The sequence below is a fragment of the Monodon monoceros genome, unplaced genomic scaffold (genome assembly GCF_005190385.1).
Source record: "Monodon monoceros isolate NGI ecotype Baffin Bay Population unplaced genomic scaffold, NGI_Narwhal_1 Super_Scaffold_1, whole genome shotgun sequence".
Classification (NCBI taxonomy): domain Eukaryota; kingdom Metazoa; phylum Chordata; class Mammalia; order Artiodactyla; family Monodontidae; genus Monodon; species Monodon monoceros.
The window spans coordinates 71280925-71300774 of record NW_021703765.1 but is presented as its reverse complement, the minus strand read 5'-3'; the positions used below and the strand labels follow the sequence as shown (position 1 = coordinate 71300774).

The 19850-nt window shown below is 38.8% G+C and overlaps 1 protein-coding gene across 7 annotated transcripts in view; it reads left to right on the top strand.

Moving 5' to 3' along the window:
* TMEM116 (transmembrane protein 116) overlaps positions 1-19850 on the top strand; it is a 126244-nt gene that overhangs the window by 71580 nt on the left and 34814 nt on the right. For 3 of the 7 annotated variants that reach the window (XM_029220388.1, XM_029220433.1, XM_029220396.1), the window contains exons 5-11: positions 381-485; positions 6321-6370; positions 7302-7385; positions 7946-8084; positions 10043-10187; positions 10738-10811; positions 11587-12360. In XM_029220388.1, the coding sequence (XP_029076221.1) occupies positions 381-485; positions 6321-6370; positions 7302-7385; positions 7946-8084; positions 10043-10187; positions 10738-10811; positions 11587-11787 (798 nt within the window). In that variant the 3' untranslated portion in view covers positions 11788-12360. Of the gene's footprint in view, positions 1-380; positions 486-6320; positions 6371-7301; positions 7386-7945; positions 8085-10042; positions 10188-10737; positions 10812-11586; positions 12361-19850 lie in introns of those variants that run through there. The other 4 variants (XM_029220425.1, XM_029220415.1, XM_029220441.1 and 1 more) reach the window with 2 other exon arrangements.

Below are 19850 nucleotides of genomic sequence, written 5' to 3'. Positions count from 1 at the left end.
ATAAGTTTGTTTTCTATATCTGTGACTCTACTTCCGTTTTGTAAACAAGGTCATTTGTACCCTTCTTATGTCCTTTTCAATTAAAAAATAAAATAGAAAAAGATTCTATGATATCCTCATAAAATTGGAACAGTTGGGTGAGAGGAGGTGGATAATGCTGTGGTTCTTCTGAATATTCAAAAGGATAAAATAAGAAAGCTGGGACATATTTTAGGCCTGGGTAGGTTTCCCATATTTGGCCCTGTTTTGCATGGTATGGATAGTAGATGGTAAGTTACTAATAGACCAGTAGGTAGGATTCTTACAGCAGAAAATAATGTAGAAAATTGAAGGAAGCCATAGTGGGATAGTTATGATGGGCTGTTTTGATTTTCACCTAGATACTCTACATTTCCTCATTTTTCTACACTGTCAATTACATCTGGTACCTGTACAAAGAGCTGAGGATGAAACCCCACCAGAGTGGACAGAGCACAGTTCCACTGGTAAGTTTTATTCAGAGCTAATTGTTATGAACAGTATGCTAAGACAAACCCATACATCCTTGACAAACAGTTAGCACTCAGCACTGGCGGAGTTTCCGGTCTGTTGGCATGACTTCCTCTTCTCTCTTGCCGTCACCACCACCACCAACAGGATTTGATTATAGGAAATATTATTTATAGTATTGCCATTCCTGCCTGGTTCCTTTCAGTAAGGGAAATCCTTCTTGGCTCTATGCCAATCCGTCATTATTTTTAGAGTAAAGAAAAAGATCTTGGAGAGCATTTAGGGAAAGTGCTCAGCCAGCTAACATGGGATTTGGGTTACAGGTATTGGAAAGGGAGGGTGTTTGTTCTGCTCTGATGTATTTCTTTGGTACGTGTGGGTAACAGGTATTGGTATGAAGAAGGGCAGAGGAATTCATGTGTGGTAATCAGAAAACAAGATGGATCCAGGGAGCAACTGTCTTTCCTTCTTTGGTTCACAAAGAGTTTGGGGCACTGTCTAGCATTACAAAAAGAGGGGAGAACACAAAGTCAGTGAGTCAGTACATCTGGATTCTTTTTTGTGTATACATATCTTACATGTCACATAGTTCACCCATTTCATGTGTACAATTCAGTGGTTTTAAAAGTAAACTTACCAGGTTGTAAAATTATCATCATAGATCAGTTTCAGAATATTTTATTTGCCCCAATAAGATCCTTCATGCACATTTACTGTTAATCCATTTTCCATACCCTACCCTAGGCAACCACTAATATACTTTCTGTCTCTATAGATTTTCCTTTTCTGGACATTTCATATAGACATTTCATATATCATACAAAATGTAGTCTCTGTGTCTGGTTTATTTTATTCAGCATAATGCTTTTGAAGTTCATTCATTGTAGTGTGTTTAAGTAATTCATTCCTTTTTATTGCTCAATAGTATTCTATTGTATAGTACACTTAGTTTCTTATTTCTGATTCTTTCAGTAAATCACTAAGTGATTTAACAGAAGACTTTTTTCTGATGTTAGCAATTTTCATTTCTTTAAATGTCTTTATGTATTTTAATCTTACTATACATATCTTACAAATATTCTAGCCCTTTTATTTCTGTAGTATCCATTCTGTTGTGGCTTTTTGAAGGGGAATTTTTGTTCAAGAGCACCATGGAGTAAGTGAATCTGGAAATCCTCCCAACATACTTCTTCCAGAGCCTACAGATCAGTTCTAGAACAAATGAAAGTGGTATACTGTCATGTATATGGGGAGACTCAGCAAATGTTTGTTGAATGAATAAATGGTATTATAGCACTGTGAAAAGAGCATTTGAAAGTGAATCAGGAGATCTGTCTTATAAACCTAGTTCTGTCATTTATCTCCTGTATGTCCTTGGACATGTCATCTCCCTTTTTTGGGCCTCAACTTTTCATCACAAAAATGAAGTGCTGGTCTTTGTGATCTTTAATGTCTTCTTCCAGCTCTAAAATGCTACAATACTCTTAAATTCTCACTTGACTGACTTCTTAAGAAGATACTCTTCTTGCTTTTTGTAGCCTTGTTCTAGATACATACTGCTGGAAAAGGGCAGGAGTATAGAATGCTTTTAAATTTTTTTCTCTCTTTTTTTTCTTTTTTGTTGTAAGGACAAAGTGCAGTAAGGAAATCCTTGAAAAATTAATATGACGAGACCCCCTTATCAGCATCCCAGACAGGATATTACAGTCTGTACAAGTACTGTCAATAGAACTCTTTGCAATGATTAAAATATTTTATGTACTGTTCAGTTCTATAGCCGCTAGTCATATGTGGCTACTGAGCACTTGAAATGTGGCTGATGCGATTGAAGAACTGAATTTTTATTTCATTTAATTTTTTTTAATCTCTATTTTATTTAATCTTAATTTTAACTTGACCGCATGAAGCTAGTGGCTACTGTATTGTACAGCCCAGGACTATATTCTGATCCCTTTATCTCTTGTTTACTTCTGAGGATTCAACCCTTATAACTATTCTTTTATATTTTCAACTTGTATAGTTTCTTAACTCCCTGCAATTTAGTAATGACCCATGGCTATATATCCATTTTACATGTTTGTTTACATAATCCTGCAATCCTGGAGCTAGAAGATACTACAAAGAAACAATTAGTTCAGTTCCCTCCCTTCAAGCAGATTAATGTCAAAAAAGTTCAAGAAATGTATAGATATAGTATTTAAAGTTTTCATTCATTCATTCACTCATAAGCTAAGAGACTAACTGGAATTTGAGAGAAGTTCTTCAGGCACAGAGTTATTCTCTAAAGAAGTAGTCACGAGACCAGAAGCCAAGGATGGGGACAACATGGGGGAATATTATCCTGAGTCTTGGTCTCCTGGTAGTAGAACAAATTAACCTTGTTTTTAAATTGAAGTATAGTTGATTTACAATATTATATTAGTTTCAGGTGTACAACATATTGATTCAGTATTTATATAGATTATACTCCATTTAAAGTTATTACAGGGGCTTCCCTGGTGGCTCAGTGGTTGAGAGTCCGCCTGCTGATGCAGGGGACACGGGTTCGTGCCCCAGTCCGGGAGGATCCCACATGCCACGGAGCGGCTAGGCCCGTGAGCCATGGCCGCTGAGCCTGCATGTCCGGAGCCTGTGCTCCGCAACGGGAGAGGCCACAACAGTGAGAGGCCCACGTACCTCAAAAGAAAATAATAATAAAAAGAAATAAAGTTATTACAAGATAATGGCTATATTTCCCTGTGCCATATAATATATCCTTGTTGCTTACAGAGCAATTTAATTTTTGAAGGAAAATAGAAGGAGAGATGTAAGATTAACTCTCATATATAATATTCTGTTGCTTTCTATGCGTACAAATGCAGTATTGATACTTCTCTTTATAACCCATGCTATGACACTAATTGCAAGAAAACAAACTCTATCTCCAAATTTGCCCCCACTGCCTATTATTCTGTCATTATAGCTTTATATCAGGAGCCTTGAAGATTTGTTTTTCATTTTTGAGTTCTCTTTTAAATACCCCAGGAAGACTTCGGCCCTAAACTATTACTAGTAAGCTTTTTACCAGAGATTCATTGACAGTGGATAAGAACAGCAGTTAAACACAGGATAGCCACGTGATGATGGATAGAAGATAGAATAAAAAGAGAAGAAGAAATGTGAGTGGGAGAGGTCACCAAAGACTAATTTTACTTATTTCCCATTTTACCTGAAGTCGACACTGGCTGTTCTACTTTAAATCATTTGCTATTCCTGATCCAAAGTTCTTAGGGAAAATCAGTTACCCACCTCTGATTTTTTTTTTTTTTTCTTTTGCGGTATGCGGGCCTCTCACTGTTGTGGCCTCTCCCGTTGCGGAGCACAGGCTCCGGACGCGCAGGCTCAGCGGCCATGGCTCACGGGCCCAGCCGCTCTGCAGCATGTGGGATCCTCCCGGACCGGGGCACAAACCCGTGTCCCCTGCATCGGCAGGCGGACCCTCAACCACTGCGCCACCACGGAAGCCCCCACCTCTGATTATTGATTAATTACTCACTTAATCCTTATTGATCCCTAACAATGGCATTCCAGAATATAATATGATCTCTGCCTTAAAATATTGGATTGGCCAAAAAGGTTATTTGGCTTTTTCTGTAAGATGGCTCTAATAGTGCTTAGTTGTCTTTAAGTTCATTTGAAACAATTTTGTTAGATTGTATTGTGACAGCTGTCATATCGGCATGCATTTTAAAATAATTGATCAAAATTGGTGAGTTTTTGTGTAGCCATTTTAATATTGAAGATGGAAGAAAAAACGCAACATTTTCGGCATACTATGCTTTATTATTTCAAGAAAGGTAAAAACGCAGTGTAAAAAAGATTTGTGCAGTGTATGGAGAAGGTGCTGTGACTGATGGAACGTGTCGAAAGTGGTTTGCGAAGTTCGTGCTGGAGATTTCTCGGTGGACAATGCTCCATGGTTGGATAGACCAGTTGAAGTTGATAACGATCAAACTGAGACATTAATTGAGAACAATCAACATTATACCACGTAGGAGATAGCCAACATACTCAAAATACCCAAATCAAGCGTTGAAAATCATCTGCACCAGCTTGGTTATGTTAATCGCGTTGAGGTTTGGGTTCCACAGAAGTTAAGTGAAAAAAACCTTCTTGACTGTATTTCTGCATGCGATTCTCTACTTAAACGTAACGAAAACATTTTGTTTTTAAAACAAATTGTGACAGGTGATGAAAAGTGGATACTGTACAATAATGTGGAATGGAAGAGATTGTGGGGCAAGCGAAATGAACCACCACCAACCACACCAAAGGCCAGTCTTCATCCAAAGGTGATGTTGTGTATATGGTGGGATTGGAAGGGAATCCTCTTTTATGAGCTCCTTCCAGAAAACCAAACGATTAATTCCAACAAGTACTGCTCCCAATTAGAACAACTGAAAGCAGCGCTTGAGGAAGATCATCCGGAATTAGTCAACAGAAAACGCATAATTTTCCATCATGGTAACGCAAGACTGCATGTTTCTTTGATGACCTGGCAAAAACTGTTGCAGCTTGGCTGGGAAGTTCTGATTCATCTGCCGTGTTCACCAGACATTGCACCTTTGGATTTCCATTTGTTTTGGTCTTTACAAAATTCTCTTAATGGAAAAAATTTCAATTCCCTGGAAGACTGTAAAAGGCACCTGGAACAGTTCTTTGCTCAAAAAGATTAAACAGTTTGGGGAAGATGGAATTATGAAGTTGCCTGAAAAATGGCAGAAGGTAGTGGAACAAAATGGTGAATACGTTGTTCAATAAAGTTCCTGGTGAAAATGAAAAATGTGTCTTTTATTTTTACTTAAAAACCGAAGGAGCTTTTTGGCCAACCCAATAGAAAAAATTTTGTTTTCTATTATATTAAGACGTTCTCTTCAAAATCTTTCTCCATAAACTCCTAGGGGATATGGGCCATTCTTCTGTAGGTTGTTTTACAGTGTCTAATGCAACTGGGAATTTTTGAAATGTTCTTTCTTCTAGATAGGTCTTATATTCAAAGGGCTTTTTTGACTCTGCCCTATTATACTGAAACTGGCCTATAATGGTTTCTGCTGGTCATCTTATACATAGACTTTTACTCCACCCATATGGTCTGAAAAGTCTACACCTCCTTTGATCTAAAAGAGGAGAGGATTGAACTATTATTAGAAGATGAAGGATTATGGTGTGATTTCATATTTGCCTTTCTTCTTAAGAGAATTTGTTGTGGTATCCAAATCTTAGATTAAGCTACTTTCTACAGGCCCTCTTTGTGGCTTTTGGTGTACTTTTTAGAATATAGTAATACAGATAAAATTCTGTTATCTTCAGTGCTAAGGAACTATCTATTTCATTGAATTTTTAAAAATACATTTATTTATTTTTGGCTGCATTGGGTCTTCGTTGCTGCACGCGGGCTACTCTTCGCTGCAGCGCTCAGGCTTCTCACTGCGGTGTCTTCTCTTGTTGCGGAGCACGGGCTCTAGGCACACGGGCTTCAGTAGTTGTGGCTCGCGGGCTCTAGAGCGCAGACTCAGTAGTTGTAGCGCACGGGCTTAGTTGCTCCGTGACATGTGGGATCTTCCTGGACCAGGGCTCGAATTCATGTCCCCTGCATTGGCAAGCGGATTCTTAACCACTGCACCACCAGGGAAGCCTCCTATTTCATTGAATTTTATATCAAATATTGCTTAACTGAAGTAAACCTGCTGTTGGGAATTTTTGTACTATCAAATGGTAAGTGATGATCTGGTATTTACTGTAATATGATTGGCAATATCCTAAGACATTACTCACATTTATTCTTTTCATAGGTTATAGGTTATACCTGTCGAGTTAGTCAAATAGCCATCATTTTGTCAAGGTAAGAGTTTTGCTTTCCTTCCTAGCAAGGTGTAGACTCTTGTTAGTCTTGGGTCTAGGTAGGAACAAATAGGAGGACAATGCCCTTATTTCCATTGATTCTGTCACTCCTGAGTCCTCACAGAGCTTTACTAAGTAAGAAACAACAAATGTGTGATCATTGATTCCATTTTCCCAGGTAAAATAGGCAAGCAATTTGAAGTTTCAGATTGGGTTTTAGTCGCAATTCTGCCATTAACTCTGTATGACCTTCAATAAATATTTCCCTTTAAGTCTTTTGACTTCTAATTCCTTTTCATATATCATGAAAAGTTGTAGTAGGTGGTTTTCAAGATCTTCTTCACCTTTATAACATTGGGTGAGACTCTTAAAGTTATTAAGCTCAGAAAGGATCTGGATCTCACCTAAAGTGGTAGTCATATTGAGTTGGTTTTAGACTTTATAACTTTTACTCCTAGATCTTTTCCTCTTATAGGAATCTGGATATATTTAGCTGCATAAATAACTGGTTGATTAAAGCTGTGCTTTGGAAAAGCTCTCAGGAAGGAGCTGATGAGAATGAAGTTATTACTGGTCACCATGAAAAGTGAAACAGACTGATCACAGAGCTCCTTGGTAGCTTTTTCATTTCACGATTACCCACTTGGATTTTTAATCTGATCATACAGCTCCCAGAGACTCTCTGTGAAACTCTGTTAAGAGTTTATTAACCTAGGTATAAAATGCATTTCCCACTCCACTTCTCCAGGAACTTGAAAAGAAGGTATACTTAAAGTTTTTGAGGTACTTTTCTTGAAGGAATTAAATGTATATGTATTTGTGGAGAGCTGGTGGGGTGATGGAGTTGGAAGAAGGACAGGAGAATATTTTGCAAAGGGAAAATGGCATAAAAAAAGTTTGAATATTAGGGTGATAAGTTTTTTTCCTCCCAGCCTGATACCTCTATTATTGATGATACCTGTATTCTGTTTGGGCAATGCCAGTGAATGTTTCCGCAACTTCAGCCAGAGCCACAGGTAAGTAAGGACCAAACCTATCATTTTTATAATAGACTACACCTGTTCTTTTCTATAAACAAAGATGGAGGAAATGGGCTTCCCTGGTGGCGCAGTGGTTGAGAGTCCGCCTGCCGATGCAGGGGACGCGGGTTCGTGCCCCGGTCCGGGAAGATCCCACATTCCGCAGAGCGGCTGGGCCTGTGAGCCATGGCCGCTGAGCCTGCATGCCCAGAGCCCGTGCTCTGCAATGGGAGAGGCCACAGCAGTGAGAGGCCCGCGTACAACAACAACAAAAAAAAAGATGGAGGAAGACTTTGTACATACATTCTGGCCAAGGTGTTTGTATTTGAAATGGGCTTTGGACAAGTTGTACAGTCAAGGCCAAAAATATATAAGCAGAAATACAACACAAAATGACTAGATGATTATGTGTCAGTGAGAAGGAATAAGGTATTATGGGCAAGGCTTAGCTAAATGATAAGTTAAATTACATACTCATTAACTTTTGTTGCACCAAATAGGTATCTCTCTGGTCTTATACCTGTAGCAACATTCCTGACCATTGATTCTCTTCCTAGGTGTATCCTGATGTACTCACCACCAACAGCCATGGCTAAAGTCCTGCCTTCTGCCAACATATCAGTCTGTAGCACACTTTATTTTTATGGGCTTACCATTTTCCTGGCCAGCTTTCTACTCAGCCTCCTCACCATTGTGGTATGGCTTTATGGAAAGAGAGGGGGCGGTTGGGTGGGATGGGGCAGTATACCCAGGCCTGGGAAAGATGGGGCGGAGAGGCACTTCTTATAGTCCTAGAACTAAGAAAGTGTCTAGTAGATATTGATAATTTAATTATCAATTAATTTAATTTAATTACTACCTCAGTCTTTTGGACTTCCCAAGATCAAATGATGAGTGGGGAAAAGAGCCTATATTCATTATGCGAGAATTATGCTCACTCTAGAAATAATGTGTTACTGTGGATCCTCATGGAGGACCAGACCAGAAAACTAGTATGTGTCAGGTATATTCTTTATAAAGTATGATACTCTGGAACACAGGACATCTTCTCTGTTTTAATTTTCCAAATAATTAAAGAGTTTTCTTTTCTCAGTTCTTTATTGACTATAAATTTGCATTTATGCTATGTCTAACTGCGTTTAAAGTGCTGAGTGACTCAGACAGTTATTAAATACTCATTTGACATCATCAGACTGATGGACAAGTAATCATCCATGGGACAATACATTATTTATATATAACTGCCCAGTACAAAATCAGTAAGCAAGTGAACATGCCTTTTTATTTGTCATATCTACTTTTCAGTATCATTTTCTCCACTTTTCATATGCTAGTTCAGGAATTATAAACTATCTGGTTGCAGACCAACTTTATCCCACAGTTTTTTTCCTTTTGCTAACACAACCAACATCTGTGAATGAAATACAATTGTGGAAAACTTTCTTTGACAATTCAAAAATAAGTTATGGAGATAGCTTAGATCAAATCAGCAACTTTGTAAAGAATGCACAATGACTAGTTTATATTAAAATGGCCTTGATGGTTTTCATTTAGAACTGATTGACAGGAGAGACATGTGTCCCAAAACCTGGCACCCTAGGGATTCCTGTTTGCTCCTTCAGAATAACCCAGACTTCAGTGGGCATTCAGGACTGGCATTCTGATTCTTTTGTAATCAGCAAACGGCGAACTGATTCTACTAGATGTAAATATTCTCAAATAAGTTCAAGCCTCTTTATGATTCCTGTGTCTGTGGGGAAAGGAAACCACATGGCTAACCTTAAGTAATTGGGTTATTAACTTACAGAGTGGATCTGGATTATTAGGAAAAGTTTCAGATTTGGACAGATTTTATTACCTAATTTACTCCCCACAAAAAGGACATTGAACTGATTTATATTTATTTCATTAACTAAACCGTATTCAAATTGCTCCCAAATGCAAGGGAAAAACAATCTGTTTTCCATCTAAGTGCAAGAAGAGACTTCCTAAAACTTTTTTTTCTGGGAGTTGAGAATTTAAGCTCTGTCACAGTGCTAAAGTATTTATTTTAGGGGTATTAAGCACAGAACACTTAATAACACAACCTTTATTTATTTAGTTTAAACATCTTTTTTGGAGTATAATTACTTTACAATGGTGTGTTAGTTTCTGCTTTACAACAAAGTGAATCAGCTGTACTGTATATGTAATTCACCATATACATATATCCGCATATCTCCTCCCTCTTGTGTCTCCCTCCCACCCTCCCTATCCCACCCCTCTAAGTGGTCACAAAGCACCGAGCTGATCTCCCTGCAACACAACCTTTAATAAAGTGTTTTAAAAGAGAATCTGGTTATATCTTAGTTTTAACTTCCCATGCATATTGTGATTAACTTCATTGAGAAAAATGAAAGCCTGAGGGTTGATGTAAGGTTTATGTATTGAACATATATAGTTTGACTAATATCTGTCAATTTACCTGGCCAAGCAAAAGATCACTCTAGAGATCATTTTCTCTCAAAAAAAGCCTGGTCTCAGATGGTAAAGACAGGAGGATGGTCTTTCCTGCTGTCAGATCCTAAGAGAAGGATCTCTCCAAAATGATAGGCTAGACCTGGGAAGTTTTAGTAAGCCTTAGGCAGACTACTCACCGCTATACTCATGTTTAGGTCTTACTCATTCAAGCCCAGACACTTTATAAGAAGTTTCTGAAATCGACTGGCTTTCTGGGGAGTGAACAGTGGGCAGTGATTCACATTGTGAAGCAGCGAGTACGCTTCTACCCAGTGGCCTTCTTTTGCTGCTGGGGCCCAGGTGGGTATCTTAATGGAAAGATTTGGGCAATGAAAAGGGTAACCATTAGATTGTGGTCAAGCAAAGTAGTCTCACCAAGAAGGATGACTACAAATTTCTGTCCAACATGTAAAATTTACCTTCATTCCACCCGTATCTTCTTATGTTTTAGAGATTAAGAGAATTAGATGTGAGATGATATGAGAGGAAATGTACTGACAGAACTCAGAGACATTAACACCTGCCCTTTCTACTACATAAAGTTAAAGTGTAAGGATCAGATAGGATAATGTTTATGAAAGGGCTTGGTAAACATAAGAAGTTAAGAATTGTAACTTATGATGTTCCTGTAGTATGTCTTGCCACCATTGCTACTCTAATAATCTGCAAAGTTTAATCAATGAGGAATAGCGGTTGGAGATCTGAGGCCAGTGGTTTATATAACTGGTTAATCTCACTGCTAGTCTTCATTATGCCTATAATTCTCACAATGCTTAGGCGTGTATACTGAAAAAAATTATGCTCAGGCAGCCAGGGCTGGCAGCAAGATTTATACTTTGTGTTTTCACAGCTGTCATTCTGATGATCATAAAGATGACTAAGCCACGGGACACCAAACTTCACATGGCCCTCTATGTTCTCCAGGTAACACCCTGAACATCCAGCATTTCTGTTCTTATACTCTCTTATCCTGTTCTCTTACATTGCCATTATTCAGTAAGCACAGTTTTTCCCCTTAGGGTATTTCTTTCTGCATTGCAAGAGAGAAATATATTATTTATATTCAGTTATGAAGAATGTGGAAATTTCCTCACAGATGAGGTAGATACCTTTGTTAAAGTGCTGCCATGCATTCCAGAGCATGTATATCTCAGGCCAACTTCATTTCATTGATGTGTTTTTTTTTAAGGGATGGGTAACAAAAGACAAGATCTACCAGATAATGTTCTCATGAAACTCTGATAGTGACATGATTCTCTCTCACCCAGAGTGAAATGAATGGGATAAATTAGCTATTCTAGGTGAATGGAGAGAGAGAAGTAAAGAAAAAATGATTCTCTCTTTTCATCCTTTATCAGATTTAAGAAGGGTTTTTTGGGCTATCTGACTATGGTGATAGGGCAGTTTCTTCAAGCCTAACCTGGGAAATGGGGCAATAAGGAGGGATATTGAAATGACTTCATTATCCTTACGTATATACTAAGAAATATGACTAACTCTCAGTCATCCATAACAAGGTATGGTGTGAAGAGTGAGTTCAGGAAGAGCTAGAAAAATATTTTTTAAAAACTGACGCCAAATTTTGATTTTTGAGATAGAATAAATATAACAGTGATTTATAAATAAGAGGAATGGAAACTCTTCCCCAAATCTCTGAAAATCTGAAGGATGGGCTCCATCACCCCTTCATCTCCTCCAGGCTCTAACAGCATCATCTCAGGGTCTGCTCAACTGTGGAGTATACAGCTGGACACAGTACAAGTTCTACCAACTAAAGCAAGAAGCTCGGCATGATGCAGACACCCAGACACCATTATTATGCTCACAGAAGAGATTCTATAGCAGAGGCCTAGATCCACTGGAGTCTACCATTGCTTCTAGCACCTCCACCATTCTTTGAAACTGTAAAACTGGAACATCCAGAACTGGAATGATTCTACACTAATGGTTTGGGAGGAATGTTTGGGAAGAACATCTTAAGTCTTTTCTAACCATGCCTTAAACTACGGAAGTGAAAGGGAGTGTAGCGCCATGGTTAGTAGCTACTCTAGGTGAAGTGGGTGGGATCTAATCATTATTCTCTGATTCACAAGTAAAGTCACTATTCAGGGAGATGAAGCCACTTTCCACCTAAGAGATAGACTCATATTATTTCAATAGATATTAGATTTGTCTAAGTCTGTTCTACAAAAAATAAATTCCAAGTTATTATTTATATAAAGTATTTCCAGGCTCTCTACTCCATGGTTGTGGGGGAAGTAGTGTGGCAGGCAACAACTTTCTCAGATCTTCACATTGCTATTACTCTCCTTTTGGTTGTACAAAGTCCTGGGTTTACATTCTTTGAGGAGTTTTGGAAACTCAGAAGAAGCAAGGACAGAAGCTGCCAAAAAAAGTGATAGTAGGGGGCGCAGTGGTTAAGAATCTGCCTGCCAATGCAGGGGACACGGGTTCGAGCCCTGGTCGGGGAAGATCCCACATGCCGTGGAGCACCTAAGTGTGTGCGCCACAACTACTGAGCCTGTGCTCTAGAGCCTGCGAACCACAACTGCTGAAGCCCGCACGACCTAGAGCCCGTGCTCCGCAACAAGAGAAGCCACTGCAATGAGAAGCCTGTGCACCGCAAGAAGAGTAGCCCCCACTCGCCGCAACTAGAGAAAGCCCGCGTGCAGCAATGAAGACCCAACGCAGCCAAAATAAATTAATTAATTTAAAAAAAAGTGATAGTGGGATCCTCATACACACCACATCCTAGTCTCTTACATATTCCATGCCATTCCAGGCCTTAGCAATAGGAAACTTCCTGCTCCAGAAAATTAAGGCCAGTCTTTTGAAGTTACAGTGGATAATAAGATTTAAGAGAAATTAGGACTAAAACTCTGAATCAAAAACTTCTCAACTCTCATTTATAAGCAAAAACTCAAGGTAGGTTTCATAGTGCTTGGACGTAGAATTAGGTTGAACCATATGAACTTGCCATTTTTGTAGGTGAAAATGGTCTAATATCAATTTTACATGGTTCAATCTGGCTGTAAGTGCTAAATATATGTGTATTGAATAAATGAATGAACAGATGAATGAATGACTAACAAGTAGAATTTAACCTTTGGGGAAAGAAAAGATTCCCACACTGAAGAGGCTCATTCATGGGTAGGGATGTTTAATGTTTCTTCCTCTTTAGCCACATAACAAGTGATGTTTGGTCTCTCCAGTTAAGTCATTAACAAGGCCAAACTGAGGCCAGAGCATCAGATACTATGATGCCAAAACAAAGGGGAGAGCCAAATGGACAAAAACTGGAATGACAATCAACTAAAACATCTGGAACTAATAATCAGATACTTTTCACCTGATAAATTCCCTTCATCAGTGCAAGGCAAAATCCTTAAGATTAGAGGAAATTGACAGAGTAGATTATAATGGTGCATTAGACAGTATACTCTGAAAAGTAAGTTCCAGAGATCTTTCCAAAGGAGTTCTCAGTAGAAATGTTAGGGAGCTCAATAATAGTTCTTTAGGTTTTAGGCCATGAGCTTCAGCCTTACTATGGATGGTAACCTGACTTCATTATGTCAAGAACATATCTTGAGGCCTCCTAAGATGTATAGCACAGATTACTGGGTAGCACAGAACAAGAAAGATTGCCTTACCTAGAGAGCTGCTTTAACTTCTTTTAATTTAAAAACTAATAAGAATTCAGCATATAGAAAGACAGATGGAAGCAAGATTCTCATTTCCGTAGACCTTGAGGGACACCAGAATTTAGGAGTCCAATTCTTAAAATGTCCTATCGGTATCACTTCATATTTGACTTTATTATCAGAAAGAAGATAATTATCAAATATATGTCAGGTTTGTTCATCTTGCTTCTCTGATGAATTTTTTGCATTGACACTGGTCTTAGATATTCTATAGATGTAGGCAAATAAAAAGATAGTAGGAATGGAAAATAATAAAATGGTAGGCAAGATTGGGATTATCAACTCTTCGTCATGCTGAGAGTAGGAGGGCCACTATTCAAACTATGTAACCCTTGAATTCACATGTAGGAGGGGCATAGACATAGATACAGTGGCAGTTCTTAAAATTTCTGCAAATACCCCTCCCATGACTCCATGACTTGTCCAGTTTACGGTCATAGTGGAGTACAGTTGTATCTATGCAGCTTTGATTAATACAGATCTTCCTTGAACCATATGTTGCATCATCCTTCACCTCCTCCTCCTCAGCCCAGTTTGTAGCTTCAAAAAATCTCTGCACCCCAATACCACGTGTTCTGCATGGGGAACTGGGTGTTTGATGTTTTTCAATGCATGGGAGCCTTTGGATGTTTCCTCATAGCAGCCTCCCACTTTTTACATCTCTGGCCTTGCACTTGCTGAAGACTTTAAATATCCCTTTAGATTCACTGCCACAGTTTCCAAACCTGTCTCCCTTGGTATTCATTAATGTTAGCAACTTTCCTGGGCAACCTTTGTGCCCCTTTCAAAGATATTAACACACAGATTCTCCAGGCTTCAACCCCGGCCTTGGCAACAATAACCTTGTTCCTTGCAAGGAGTGCCATCTTGCTTGTAGGTATCCGTGTGGCAGCACTTGGGGGTGCCATTACAGTATTCTGGGAGGTCACACTTATCCACACTGAGGTGGCAAGTTGTGGTTGCTTTTAGAGATTTGCGGTTTTTGCAGCAAGATCCAAATGCATAATTTAAGCCCTTCCTCAGCTGGCATGAGGGCAGACAACAGTGATCCTTTTGACAGTCAAGAACACTGCCGTAGTCAAATTCTTCTCCTTTGTCTAATATCTTATTCCCACAATATGGCTTTCAAAAGAGCTTTGGAGCTTAGTTCTATTAAATAGGCAGCCCTCTCTGTGCTTATGCAACAGCTGGTGGAAATAGTGGAAGCTGCAGTTTCTGAAGCCCATATCTACAGTAATAAATTCATGCATAGTACAGAGGTGCTGGCCATGGAACTTGGAGGCCACATGGTCATGCTTCATTCCCAAGTCATGGCCAACCTCATGAGCTATGAAAGCTGTGAAATGTGGTATATCTTCATGAAAGAAAGATTCAGCAATGGTTTCATTCTTGGCAGTGCAGGTAACCACTGAGAAATGCATGGCCCTCAGATTTCCCAAGAATTTGGCCAATAATCACATGAGCAGCATCATGTTTCACCCCTCTCAAGAGATTCCAGTCTTTCCAGTGTTTAAAATTTTGAAGTGTTTCCTGCAAATTCAGGAAGATTTGCACAAGGGTTTTCTCTATCCATATCCCTAACCCAGTAAGCACCGCTTTCACATTATATCCTTCGCGTACCTGTTGACCAGAGCATGGACATCTATTAACATCTTTGTGGTCTTGGTAACATTATTATTCCACATTGTCCACTTATTGTCAACCACAATCAACTTGTACATACTTGGGAAGTGGCCACACATAGGACATAGGAACTGAGGAAGGTTCTATTTTGCTCTGAAATTGTGGAGTGCTTAAGAGCCCCTCTTGCTTACCTCCACGGATTACACAAGACTCACCTGATTTTAAAGATATGCTGTAAACCATATATACTCAATATATATAGGCCTGATACCAAAGACAGTGCCATCTAAGGTCAGGATTCCCTTTTGCCCTGAGCAAGTGCTGATTGTCGCAGAAGAATCCAGGTCATCCTCTGAATACTCGGTCATCCTGAATAAAAGCAAGACTAGTTTCCCATTTTGATGTGTATAAACAGGGAACTTCTTGACAAATAATTCTTTCTTTTGCTTCAACTTAATAGTATGCCATTTTTCTTGTTTGAGCAGGACATTAGACACCTTTTCTGCTTTTTCTTCTAGTTCTCTGAACATCATCAGGTTCCTAGGGAAGACTATTTCATAATAAAGAGATTCCCACTACAGTGCATCCCTGGAAGAATAGTCACAATTACCAATAAAGTGACATGCAGCTTAATATGGGAAGGGCCCTTTCTCAAATGCTCTAAGCGGCATTCCTTGAAGAAACATCACTCCAAACCTTATCCATGACCACTTGATTTCATAGAAGACAAGACAGGGGGCAGGCAAAGTAAGTAACTGGGGTTGTCATTGTCATGGCCCAAGTGAAACAGCAAATGATCCCAGACCTCTGTCTGTGAGTTGACTTCCCTTGGACCCAAATCTTTGTCAGTGACACAGTTGTTTGGCCAAAGATCAAAGCTATGCTGCCTGCCAGAAGGATAGCTGCTCCCACCCTCAGAGTATTACATGATGACATCTACCTTTTGACTATGTCTCTTCCTACTCCTCTTGAGCTCTCTCTCTTCTGGAGTGTCCTTACTTTGCAACCACCCTCAAAGAACAACAGTTTTAGTGCTCCTTAGCTGAGCTCCTGCTGTCTTCATAGAGGAGTATACCAAGGAGAGGAAACTTTCAGAGGTCCAGTCAGTACAACGATCCAGCATCAGGCCCCAAGAAAAGAAAAATATATAACCTCTTCCCTTAGTCCCAGTTCCCATGGAACAGCCTTCCCTTCCTGTCATCCAATACTCTTTTGAGTCATTGAAACTTAACTTCCAGAGCAGAGGTTTGTGGATTTCTGGGTAGGTCTCAGGGCTCTGCTGTTTAATGCCTTTTGCACCATTCCCTACTCTGTACCATGCAGCCCATTTCAAACATCCAATCCTTTTCCTTTTTTTTTTTTTTAATTATTCACAATATGTTTGTTTATTTGCTCAATCCTAGGATACATGTAAAGTATTTTTAGAGTAACTAACCCATGCCTCTGTGAAAAGCAAATATATGAACTGGAGAACAGTGTTTATTGGGTTGGCCAAAAGGTTCGTTCAGATTTTTCTGTAAGATGGCTCTAGTAGTGCTTAGTTGTCTCTAACTTCATTTGAAACGATTTTGGTAGATTGTATCGTGATAGCTGTCATATCAGCATGCATTTTAAAAAATCTTATCAAAATTGGTGAATTTTTGCGTAGCCATTTTAATATTGAAGATGTAAGAAAAAAACCAACATTTTCGGCATATTATGCTTTATTATTTCAAGAAAGGTAAAAACACAACAGAGATGCAAAAAAGATATGTGCAGTGTATGTAGAAGGTGCTGTGACTGATTGAATGTGTTAGAAGTGGTTTGCAAAGTTTCGTGCTGGAGATTTTTTGCAGGACGATGCTCCATGGTCGGGTAGACTAGTTGAAGTTGTTAGTGATCAAATTGAGATATTAGGGACTTCCCTGGTGGTCCAGTGGCTAACACTCCGTGCTCCCAATGCTGGGGGCCTGGGTCCGATCCCTGGTCAGGGAACTAGATCCCACATGCTGCAACTAAAAGTTCACATGCCTCAAGATTCCACATGCTGCGATGAAGATCCTGCGTACTGCAACTAAGACCCAGCACAGCCAAATAAATTAATTAATTAAAATATTTTTTAAAAATCGAGGCGTTAATTGAGAACAATCAAAGTTATACCACGGGAGATAGCCGACATACTCATAATATCCAAATCAAGCGTTGAAAATCATCTGCACCAGCTTGGTTCTGTTATTCACGTTGAGGTTTGGGTTCCACAGAAGTTAAGTGAAGAAAATCTTCTTGACCGTATTTTGCATGCAATTCTTTACTTAAACATAAAGAAAACGTTCTGTTTTTAAAACAAATTGTAACGGGTGATGAAAAGTGCATACCGTACAATAATGTGGAGTGGAAGAGATCGTGGGGCAAGTGAAATGAACCACCACCAACCACACCAAAGGCCAGTCTTCATCCAAAGAAGGTAATGATGTGTATATGGTGGGATTGGAAGGGAGTTCTCTATTATGAGCTCCTTCCAGAAAACCAAACGATTAATTCCAACAAGTACTGCTCCCAATTAGACCACCTGAAAGCAGCACCTGATGGAAAACATCCGGAATTAGTCAACAGAAAAACGCATAATCTTCCATTAGGATAATGCAAGACTGCATGTTTCTTTGATGACCAGACAAAAACTGTTGCAGCTTGGCTGGGAAGTTGATTCATCTGCCGTACTCACCAGACATTGCACCTTTGGATTTCCATTTATTTCGGTCTTTACAAAATTCTCTTAATGGAAAAAATTTCAATTCCCTGGAAGACTGTAAAAGGCACCTGGAACAGTTCTTTGCTCAAAAAGATTAAAAAGTTTGGGGAAGATGGAATTATGAAGTTGCCTGAAAAATGGCATAAGGTAGTGGAACAAAGTGGTGAATACGTTGTTCAATAAAGTTCTTGGTAAAAAGGAAAAATGTGTCTTTTATTTTTACTTAAAAATCAAAGGAACTTTTTGGTCAACCCAATATGTTCAGTTCTTTTTATCTTTAGCCTTACAGTATGAGGTTGCAATAATGTTTCCCAAAATTATTTAGATTGGTACTTTTCTATCCAGACCTATTCAGTATGGTCATGTTATTCATTTTTAATTCAGTTAGGGTCATATGTTACTGTTAGTATTTCATTCTGGTTTGCCCGCATGTTTGGGATGTTGCTGATGATTTGGAGGGAGTATGTGAAATGTTTCCATGATTCTAAAAGTCAGTACTATTCAAAAAAGTGTATTCAAAGCCTTTAACCTGTTCCCATGTCCTTATTCTTTCCACCCACTTCTCATTCATCAGTCTCAATAGTACTTGGTTTATTTTTCCTGTATTTCTTTCTGCACAAATAAGCAGATACATTTCCTTGTATCCCCTTTTTTCTTATGTAAATGTAGCATAATATTTTCCACTTTCTAAACTTAAAGATACATCCTGTAAATCACTCCATATCAGTTTATAGAAATATTCCTCATTCTTTTTTATAGCTACATAGTAGTTTTATAGATGTACCATAATTTATTCAATCACTCTTCTATGTATGGGTTTTTGCATTGTTTATATTATTTTGAAATTATACGCTATCATCAGCAAATAATATTGCACATATATATTTTTGTGGAGGAAAATTCCTAGAAATGAGACGGTAGTGTTCATGCTAATTGCATATGTAGCTTTGTTTGATATTGCCAAATTCCCCTTCAGAAGGTTTTTACCAGTTTTCATTTCCACTGGCAGTGTATCAGAGTGCCTATTTCTCCAAAGTCTAAGCAGCAGAGTATATTGCCATGCCATACGTTTTAATTTTCACCAAACTGATAGGTGATAAGTAGCAGGTCAATATTGTTTAATTTGTATTTTTCTGATTTTGAGTGAATTTGAAATGTTTTAATATGTTTAAAGGCCATTTTTATATCTTTTAACAATTATCGGTTAATGTCTTTTCCCCTTTTTCTATCAAGCTCTTGGCATTTTTTTCTTCTCAACTTTCTCCCCCTAACTTTATTGTGGTATAATTCACAAATAAAATTTTATATATTTAAAGTGTACAATATGATGATTTGATATATATGTACACATTGTGAAATATTTATTTATTGTGAATATATGTTTTCTAAAAGGCAAAAAAACTAGAATAGTTAAAATAATTTTGGGAATGAGTAACGTGGAAGGGACCACTCTACTGAGTTTCAAGACTGTGTAGTATTGGTGATGGGATAGACACATAGATCAATGGAACAGAATAGAGAATTCAGAAATAGAGAACCCACACATGTATGGTCATCTGATTTTTGACAAAGGGGAAAAGCAATTCTGTGGAGGAAGGAGCATCTTTTCAACAAATTGTGCTGGAAAATTGGATATACATAGACAAAAAAGAGGAACCTCGACCTAAACCTAACACTTCATACAAAAATCACCTCAGGGGCTTCCCTGGTGGCGCAGTGGTTGAGAGTCCGCCTGCCGATGCAGGGGACACGGGTTCGTGCCCCAGTCTGGGAAGATCCCAGATGCCACGGAGCGGCTGGGCCCGTAAGCCATGGCCGCTGAGCCTGCGCGTCCGGAGCCTGTGCTTCGCAACGGGAGAGGTCACAACAGTGAGAGGCCCGCGTACTGCAAAAAAAAAAAAAAAATCACCT